This window comes from Dipodomys merriami, unplaced genomic scaffold, assembly GCF_024711535.1.
Source record: "Dipodomys merriami isolate MVZ:Mamm:240054 unplaced genomic scaffold, mDipMer1.0.p SCAF_406, whole genome shotgun sequence".
In the NCBI taxonomy this organism is placed as follows: domain Eukaryota; kingdom Metazoa; phylum Chordata; class Mammalia; order Rodentia; family Heteromyidae; genus Dipodomys; species Dipodomys merriami.
The window spans coordinates 966687-977067 of NW_027205671.1; the positions used below are offsets into that span (position 1 = coordinate 966687).

Consider the following 10381-nt stretch of genomic DNA (forward strand, 5'->3'; position numbering starts at 1 on the left):
CTGAGGATGCCCTTCAGCCACCCCATGAGGACCTTTGCCCATGTCCCGGAGACAGACATGAGTAGCAGGTCCAGGTCAGCACCTCGGGGGCCAGCTGCCAGCCTGATGTGGGAAGCAGGGCAGCAGCTGTGGGGGACTCTGCGGGCTCACATCTGTGGCGGGTCCCCTCCCTCCCTCATTCCTCAAGCCTAAGAGGTGCCTCTCTCTCCCTGAGGTTCTGCTGAAGACGCGGATCTGGCGCTGCCTGGCGCCGGCTGGCACCGGGGTGGCCCCGAGCACGGCGCTGAGAGCCATCGAGTGCGTCCTGAGACTGCCGGCGAAGGGCCTCCCGGGCCTGGCAGAGCGTGCCCTGCGAGGCCTCACCTGAGACTTCCCAAGAACAGACCGAAAAGGGAACTTCCGGGCTGCGGGCCTGGGGGTTCCCACCCCACTGAGCTGAGGGCACTGGGGCAGGGCGCCCCCGACCCAGGGCACTGTCACCTGGGCATAAAAATAACAATGGTTACTAGCAATTTACACCCCCTGGGCGCCCATCCAGGAACCCGACAGATGGGTAGAGGGGACGCCACAGGTATCTACAGAGGACCACGGAGGAAACCCTACGAAAGGGACTGGCCTATGACGGGGTGGACAGGCTACCGGACATGCGAGGCGCAGGGCTGCCCTGGGGCAGAGCGAGCTCCCTGCCACCGCCTGCCATCCTCCCCTGTGCAGAGGCAATCCGAGGTGAGAAATGGACAGAGCCCATCTGGAGAGCCTCCACCAGAGCCGCGACCAGAGAGGACTCAGCCAGACTGAGGCCACGAGCCCGGCCTGGAACGAGGCATGAGCCTTGGTCCTGCAAACACCCAGGGAAAAGATGCCAGCCAGACAGCAGCGCAGCAGGCTAGACTGTGCTGACAGAAGGACAGTAGACAGACGGACTCTGAGTTAAACTGAGACCACTGAGCTGAGCGGCTCCAACTGGATCTGTGCTAGGCTGGCCGGGCTGGCCTAGACAGCTGGACTGAACTGCGGTGAGATGTGCTGTCTGGAATGGAGTGCACTGGGCAACACTAAGCCAGGCTGGACTGGGCTGAGCTGGCCTGAGTTGGGCTGCGCTGGATAGACCTGGGCTGGGCTGCCCTGGGCTGGGCTGGGCTGAGCTGAGCTGGGCTGAGCTGGGCTGGGCTGGGCTGGGCTGAGCTGGGCTGGGCTGGGCTGGGCTAGGCTGGGCTGTGCTGGGCTGGGCTGGGCTGTGCTGGGCTGGGCTGGGCTGCGCTGAGCTGAGCTGAGCTGGGCTGAGCTGGGCTGGGCTGGGCTGGGCTAGGCTGGGCTGGGCTGAGCTGAACTTAGCTGGGCTGAGCTGGGCTGGGCTGAGCTAGGCTGGGCTGGGCTGTGCTGGGCTGCGCTGAGCTGAGCTGGGCTGGGCTGGGCTGGGCTGGGCTAGGCTGGGCTGGGCTGGGCTGGGCTGGGCTGAGCTGGGCTGGGCTGGGCTGGGCTAGGCTGGGCTGGGCTGGGCTGCGCTGAGCTGAGCTGGGCTGAGCTGGGCTGGGCTGGGCTGGGCTAGGCTGGGCTGGGCAGAGCTGGGCTGGGCTGGGCTGCGCTGGGCTGAGCTGGGCTGAGCTGGGCTGAGCTGGGCTGAGCTGGGTTGGGCTGGGCTGAGCTGAGCTGAGCTGGGCTGAGCTGAGCTGGGCTGAGCTGAGCTGGGCTGGGCTGGGCTGAGCTGGGCTGAGCTGAGCTGGGCTGGGCTGGGCTGAGCTGGGCTGAGCTGGGTGGGGTGAGCTGAGCTGGGCTGGGCTGAGCTGGGCTGGGCTGGGCTGAGCTGGGCTGGGCTGGGCTGAGCTGGGCTGAGCTGGGCTGGGCTGGGCTGGGCTGAGCTGGGCTGGGCTGAGCTGGGCTGGGCTGGGCTGGGCTGAGCTAGGCTGGGCTAGGCTGGGCTGGGCTGGGCTGAGCTAGGCTGGGCTGAGCTGGGCTGGGCTGGGCTGGGCTGAGCTGGGCTGGGCTGAGCTGGGCTGGGCTGGGCTGAGCTGGGCTGAGCTGGGCTAGGCTGAACTGAGCTGGGCTGGGCTGGGCTGGGCTGAGCTGGGCTGGGCTGAGCTGGGCTGGGCTGGGCTGAGCTGGGCTGAGCTGGGCTGGGCTGAGCTGGGCTGGGCTGGGCTGGGCTGGGCTGAGCTGGGCTGAGCTGGGCTGGGCTGGGCTGAGCTGGGCTGGGCTGGGCTGGGCTGGGCTGAGCTGGGCTGAGCTGGGCTGGGCTGGGCTGAGCTGGGCTGGGCTGGGCTGAGCTGGGCTGAGCTGGGCTAGGCTGAACTGAGCTGGGCTGGGCTGGGCTGGGCTGAGCTGGGCTGGGCTGGGCTGAGCTGGGCTGAGCTGGGCTGGGCTGAGCTGGGCTGGGCTGAGCTGGGCTGGGCTGGGCTGGGCTGGGCTGAGCTGGGCTGAGCTGGGCTGGGCTGGGCTGAGCTGGGCTGGGCTGGGCTGGGCTGGGCTGAGCTGGGCTGAGCTGGGCTGGGCTGGGCTGAGCTGGGCTGGGCTGGGCTGAGCTGAGCTGGGCTGAGCTGGGCTGGGCTGAGCTGGGCTGGGCTGGGCTGGGCTGGGCTGGGCTGGGCTGCGCTGCTGAGCTGGGCTGGGCTGGGCTGGGCTGGGCTGGGCTGGGCTGGGCTGCGCTGGGCTGGGCTGAGCTGGGCTGAGCTGAGCTGGGCTGAGCTGGGCTGAGCTGGGCTGAGCTGAGCTGGGCTGAGCTGGGCTGGGCTGAGCTGGGCTGAGCTGGGCTGAGCTGAGCTGGGCTGAGCTGGGCTGAGCTGGGCTGGGCTGGGCTGGGCTGGGCCGGGGTGAGCTGGGCTGGGCTGGGCTGGCTTGGGTTGAACTGGATAGACTGGTGTAAGGTAAGCTAAGCTGGAATGGCCCAGCTGGGCGGAGAAGGCCTGACTGACCTGAACTGTGTGGGCTGGACTAGACTTGCCTATGCTGAGCTGAGCTGGGCTAAACGGCTAGACTTGGTTGAACTGAGCTATTGAGCTGACCTGTGATAGGGTGAACTGGGTGATTGAGCAGAGCTGGACTGGGCAGAGGTAATGTGTGCTCAGCTGATCTGATTTAGCTTAGCTGAGACAGGCTCAGCTGGTTAAAACTGAATTCAGCTGGGTTATACTGGGAAGCGTTGGGCTGGGCCAGCCGGAACTGGGTTGAGCTGGACTGCCTGCACTTTTAGGCTCTCAGCTGAGTGTCTGAGCTACGCTGTGGTGACCTGAGTTTCTCTAAGCCAAGCTGCTGCAGCCTGGGCTGAGATGGGACTTGTTGGCCGGATGTGCCTTTGTCAAATCAGGAGAGGTGAATCCCTCTGAATTGTTTTACCTTGGGTGGTTTTGCCCACAGGCTGCCCATATACGTTGTCTAGTGTGCTCAGCTGAACTCAGAGAACAGAGAGGCGCTGAGCGCTGCGCTCAGCTGGACACAGAACAGAGAGGAGCTGAGCTCTGCGCTCAGCTGGACACAGAACAGAACAGAGAGGCGCTGAGCTCTGCGCTCAGCTGGACTCAGAGAACAGAGAGGCGCTGAGCTCTGCGCTCAGCTGGACACAGAACAGAGAGGCGCTGAGCTCTGCACTCAGCTGGACACAGAACAGAGAGGCGCTGAGCTCTGCGCTCAGCTGAACACACAGAACAGAGAGGCGCTGAGCTCTGCGCTCAGCTGGACTCAGAGAACAGAGAGGCGCTGAGCTCTGCGCTCAGCTGGACACAGAACAGAGAGGCGCTGAGCTCTGCACTCAGCTGGACACAGAACAGAGAGGCGCTGAGCTCTGCACTCAGCTGGACACAGAACAGAGAGGCGCTGAGCTCTGCGCTCAGCTGAACTCAGAACAGAGAGGCGCTGAGCTCTGCGCTCAGCTGGACACACAGAACAGAGAGGCGCTGAGCTCTGCGCTCAGCTGGACTCAGAGAACAGAGAGGCGCTGAGCTCTGCGCTCAGCTGGACACACACAGAACAGAGAGGCGCTGAGCTCTGCGCTCAGCTGAACTCAGAGAACAGAGAGGCACTGAGCTCTGCGCTCAGCTGAACTCAGAGAACAGAGAGGCGCTGAGCTCTGCGCTCAGCTGGACTCAGAGAACAGAGAGGTGCTGAGCTCTGCGCTCAGCTGGACACACACAGAACAGAGAGGAGCTGAGCTCTGCGCTCAGCTGGACACAGAACAGAGAGGAGCTGAGCTCTGTGCTCAGCTGGACACACACAGAACAGAGAGGCGCTGAGCTCTGCGCTCAGCTGAACTCAGAGAACAGAGAGGCGCTGAGCTCTGCGCTCAGCTGGACACAGAGAACAGAACAGAGAGGTGCTGAGCTCTGCGCTCAGCTGGACACACACAGAACAGAGAGGCGCTGAGCTCTGCGCTCAGCTGGACACACAGAACAGAGAGGCGCTGAGCTCTGCGCTCAGCTGAACTCAGAGAACAGAGAGGCGCTGAGCTGTGCGCTCAGCTGGACACAGAACAGAGGTGCTGAGCTCTGCTCTCAGCTGGACACAGAACAGAGGGGAGCTGAGTCTGGTGCTTTCTGGAGACCTCAAGCAGACTTAAGAGATAAAGTCGGGCTCAGCTCCAAGGCCAGGGAGGTGGTGCAGGGAAGGGAGTTCTCACCCGAGTGACCAGCGGGAGAGCTCCGGTGGCCTGTGCTGTGTTCTCTGCCATCTGTGTGGGTGCTGCCGGGTCCAGACGAGGCCAGGATGAGGGCGCAGGCGAAGGGAAAACAAGGCGGGCCCACGGGTGTCTGAGGTGCTGAGCCCAGAATCTTTGGAGGACATAGACTCAGGAAGGAGGTCGGGCAAACTTTCTCCTCTGGACACCCCAGAATGAATGGGATGCAGCAACATTAGTCCTGGGAAGTCTGAGTCTCCAATCCCTAAGGATCTAGGGGTGGTAGCAATTCCTGGGATCTTGGCATCCCCAAGTCCTGTGGGGCCTCCATGTCCCTCCGTGCCCCTCCGTGCCCCTCCGTGCCCCTCCGTGCCCCTCCGTGCCCCTCCGTGTCCCTCCGTGCCCCTCTGTGCCCCTCCGTGCCCCTCCGTGTCCCTCCGTGCCCCTCCGTGTCCCTCCATGTCCCTCCATGTCCCTCCATGCCCCTCCGTGTCCCTCCGTGCCCCTCCGTGCCCCCCGTGCCCCTCCGTGTCCCTCCATATCCCCGTGCCCCTCCGTGTCCCTCCATATCCCCGTGCCCCTCCGTGCCCCTCCGTGCCCCTCCGTGCCCCTCCGTGCCCCTCCGTGCCCAGGGCTCAGGGCTGAGGCCAGGCACCGCTCCTGGGAATTCGTGTGCTGAGTCAGCTCAGGATGTCGCGTGACAACAGCCCTGGGAAGTGGTGCAGAGACACTCAGTGGCCCCTTGGGCCTGGAACTTGGAGGAAGAGTTAGAATCGGGGTCGCGGGCTGGGGTGGGAGCAGGGTCTGCAGCGCCCTCCCTGGGACACACGCCCACCACACTCCCAGGGAGGGGCTGAGCGCGTCGGAGGCCGGCCTGACCAGCGCCGCGCCACAGCCTCTGTGGAGCGGCCCCTCCTCTTCCCCTTGAGGCCCTGCTGCGGTGACCCCACGCCCAGGACCTGGGGCTGCCTGGTGACGGGCTACTTCCCCGAGCCGGCCACCGTGACTTGGGACAAAGCCAGCCAGAATGTGAGCGTCCAGACCTTCCCTGCCACCCTCGGCTCTGGCCTCCATGTCACCACCAGCCGAGTGACCGTCCTGGACACGCTGACCACAAAGAGCTTCACCTGCCATGTGGCACATGAACCATCTGCAACCTACATGAACAGGACCGTCCAAGGTGAGCAGGGCCACGCCGGCGGCTGCCGCAGCAAGAAACTGTGTCCAAGCGAGACTTCCAGGGCCCCCCAGGGCAAAGGCACGCAGGGCAGGGGCGTGCAGGGCAGGGGCGCGCAGGGCAGGGCAGGGCAGGGCAGGGGTGTGCAGGGCAGGGGCGCGCAGGGCAGGGCCCCCCAGGGCAAAGGCACACAGGGCAGGGGTGCGCAGGGCAGGGGCGCGCAGGGCAGGGCAGGGGCGCACAGGGCAGGGCAGGGCAGGGGCGCGCAGGGCAGGGCAGGGCAGGGCAGGGCAGGGGCGCGCAGGGCAGGGCAGGTCAGGGGCGCGCAGGGCAGGGGTGCGCAGGGCCCAGGCCCCGGGAAATCTCCATTCGCTGGCTCTCTGCTAGGCTGCCGCCTAGGCAACTTCACAAAGCCCGCCGTGGAGCTCCTGCACTCCTCCTGCGACCCCCGGGGCTTCCACCCCACCATCCGGCTCTACTGCCTCATCTCCGGCTACACCCCAGGTGACCTGCAGGTCACCTGGCTAAAGAACCGGCAGAAGATCAGGGTGACCCCGACAGCCCCCCCCACGCAGGAAGGCAAGCTGGCCTCCACCCACAGCGAGCTCAACATCACTGAGGAAGAGTGGCAGTCCGAGAGCACCTTCACCTGCCAGGTCACCTACAAAGGCATCATCCTGGAGGCCCATACCCAGAAGTGCACAGGTTTGGCCTCCATCCTTCCCGCAGCCTCCATCCTCCCCAGATCCTCCATCCTCCCCACAGCCTCCATCCTCCCCACAGCCTCCATCATCCCTGCAGCCTCCATCCTCCATCCTCCCCACAGCCTCCATCCTCCCCGCAGCCTCCATCCTCCATCCTCCCCGCAGCCTCCATCCTCCATCCTCCCCACAGCCTCCATCCTCCCCAGATCCTCCATCCTCCCCGCAGCCTCCATCCTCCCCACAGCCTCCATCCTCCATCCTCCCCGCAGCCTCCATCCTCCATCCTCCCCACAGCCTCCATCCTCCCCGCAGCCTCCATCCTCCATCCTCCCCACAGCCTCCATCCTCCCCAGATCCTCCATCCTCCCCGCAGCCTCCATCCTCCATCCTCCCCACAGCCTCCATCCTCCCCGCAGCCTCCATCCTCCCCGCAGCCTCCATCCTCCCCGCAGCCTCCATCCTCCCCGCAGCCTCCATCCTCCCCACAGCCTCCATCCTCCCCGCAGCCCTGCTCACACTGAGGCCTCTCCCTCCCTTGGCTCCCAGACACGGGGGAGGGGGATGGGGGGTGGGCTCTCACACATCCCTCCCGATACCACAGAGTATGAGCCGAGAGGCGTGAATGCCTACCTGGTCCCACCCAGCCCTCTGGACCTGTATGTCCACAAAGCACCCAAACTCACCTGTCTGGTGGTGGATCTGGAAAGCCTGGATGGGGTCAGCGTGGTCTGGGCGCGGGAGAGCGGGAAGCCAGCAGGTGCGGGCTCCTGGAGCAGCGCCCAGCACCACAACGCCACCACCAGCGTCATCGCCACCCTGCCGGTGGACACCCAGGACTGGGTTGGCGGCGAGGCCTACCGGTGCACCGTGACCCAGGCCCTCCTGCCCAAGGCCATCGTGCGCTCCATCACCAAGACCCCCGGTGAGCACAGGCTGGGGGGGGGCTCCCTGTGTCACAGAGGAGAAGACAGGCCAGGCTGACCCGGGTCCCTCCACAGGCCCGCGGGAGGCCCCCGAGGTCTACGTGTTCCTGCCCCCCGAGGAGGAGAGCCACGACAAATTCACCCTCACCTGCCTGATTCAGAACTTCTTCCCCGTGGACATCTCCGTGCAGTGGCTGCGGAACGAGAAGCCGATTCCGATCGGCAAGCAGAGCACCACCACGCCGCTCCGGATGAGCGACTCCAGCGCCACCTTCTTCGCCTTCAGCCGCCTGGAGGTCACCAGGGCAGACTGGATGCAGAATAACCGATTCACCTGCCGAGTGGTCCACGAGGCGCTGAACAAGCCGTGGACCCTGGACAGGACGGTGTCCAGGAACCCCGGTAAATGATGTCTCCTTGTCTCTTCCTCCCTCCCAGGGCTCCGTCCAGCTGGGAGAGTGAGGACGCCTCCTAATAAATGCCTGGCGTCTGCTCTGAGCCTGGACGCTGTCATTGGTCATGGCGGGCTGGAAGAAGAGGAATCCTGGCACAGAGCAAGGGCTGTAAGGAGAAGGGGCAGGGGTGAGCGCACCTCACCCCTCTGCCTGGTGCCAGGGGAAGCTGCCCATTAGCACAGTGCAAGGGGCTCGCCCAGACACCCCAGGCCCGCCTTGCCCTGCGGGGGACTCTGCCCGTCAGAAGGGGTCCTCGGGCAGGGACCCAGGGGTCCAGCCTCCCTCCCGCCGGGAGGGAGGTCCTGGACATTGGGACCCTTCCAAGTCAGGACCCACACAGGTGCGGAAAACATCCCAGGACCGCCCTTTTGCCTGTCCCTCTCTGCTCGGGAGCCAAGGAGCCCAAACAGACCCATCACGTAGCTCGCCACCCACCTGCCCACGGGTTACACCTGAGCCTCATGGCAGCACCCAGGGCTCCCCACCCCCACCTAGCCTCACACCCCCAGTGCATGTGGGGCCTGGAGTGAGCAGCCAGCCCACACACGGGGATGCACACACAGACACTGCACTGCCACACACACACACTGCCACACGGGGATGCACACACAGACACTGCACTGCCACACACGGGTGCACACACAGACACTGCCACACACGGGTGCACACACAGACACTGCCACACACGGGTGCACACACAGACACTGCACTGCCACACACACGGGTGCACACACAGACACTGCCACACACGGGTGCACACACAGACACTGCCACACACACGGGTGCACACACAGACACTGCCACACGGGAGCACACACAGACACTGCCACACGGGTGCACACACAGACACTGCCACACATGGGAGCACACACAGACACTGCCACACACGGGAGCACACATAGACACTGCCACACACGGGAGCACACACAGACACTGCCACACACGGGTGCACACACAGACACTGCCACACACGGGTGCACACACAGACACTGCCACACACACGGGTGCACACACAGACACTGCCACACACGGGAGCACACACAGACACTGCCACACACGGGTGCACACACAGACACTGCCACACGGGGGTGCACACACAGACACTGCCACACGGGGGTGCACACACAGACACTGCCACACACGGGGTGCACACACAGACACTGCCACACACACGGGTGCACACACAGACACTGCACTGCCACACACGGGTGCACACACACACACTGCCACACGGGGGTGCACACACAGACACTGCCACACACACGGGTGCACACACAGACACTGCACTGCCACACATGGGTGCACACACACACACTGCCACACACGGGTGCACACACAGACACTGCCACACACATGGGTGCACACACAGACACTGCACTGCCACACACGGGTGCACACACAGACACTGCCACACACACGGGTGCACACACAGACACTGCACTGCCACACATGGGTGCACACACACACACTGCCACACACGGGTGCACACACAGACACTGCCACACACGGGAGCACACACAGACACTGCCACACACACGGGTGCACACACAGACACTGCCACACACGGGTGCACACACAGACACTGCCACACACGGGAGCACACACAGACACTGCCACACACGGGTGCACACGCAGACACTGCCACACACGGGGAGCGCACACAGACACTGCACTGCCACACACACGGGTGCACACACAGACACTGCCACACACACGGGTGCACACACAGACACTGCCACACACACGGGTGCACACACAGACACTGCCACACACACGGGTGCACACACAGACACTACCACACATGGGAGCACACACAGACACTGCCACACACACGGGTGCACACACAGACACTGCCACACACGTGTGCACACACAGACACTGCCACACACGGGTGCACACGCAGACACTGCCACACACGGGTGCACACGCAGACACTGCCACACACGGGGAGCGCACACAGACATGCAGCCACACCAGATCTCAGGGCAACTCCACACATGCCCTGAACCACCAGCTGCGTCCGGCCACAGGCCCCCACTTGGTGGCGTGTCTTCAACAGGCTCACACACGGCTGTCCTGGACCACCACTGCCCTCAGCCCAAAGCCCTCCTGAGCCCTGAGCCCCTCCTTCAACACACCGGGGCCACGGAGTCCAAACAAGCAGGGGCCCTGCCCCCTGCTGGCACCAGTGTCCCCCACACAGCCACCACTGTCCCCCAAGGACAGACAGACATGGGCACGTGAGCACACATACAGAGAAAGAATGGGCACAAACATGTGCCGACACATGGACACATAGAAGCATGTGAATGAGCACACGCAGGAGCTCCAGGAAGCTAGGGACATAGGCTTGGACACAAGGACATCAAGTGTAGGCACCATTATGCTCCCGTTCAGCCACATCCCAAAGCAGGGCACGTGTGACCAGAGCCAGCCCCAGCCCACGGGCACGTCAGACACACGGCCCGGCCAGAGCACACCTCACACACGCACAGTGGTTCACGCAGAGCACATACAGA

At 64.6% G+C, this 10381-nt stretch overlaps 1 gene segment (V, D, J or C); it reads left to right on the plus strand.

Annotated features, from left to right (window-relative positions):
• The first annotated feature begins 549 nt into the window (after positions 1–549).
• LOC138806733 (immunoglobulin heavy constant epsilon-like) lies at positions 550–7905 on the plus strand. The segment is given in 5 exon segments: positions 550–726; positions 5450–5783; positions 6168–6485; positions 7086–7406; positions 7483–7905. Coding segments are annotated over 5 exon segments (1485 nt in total).
• Positions 7906–10381: the final 2476 nt, after the last annotated feature.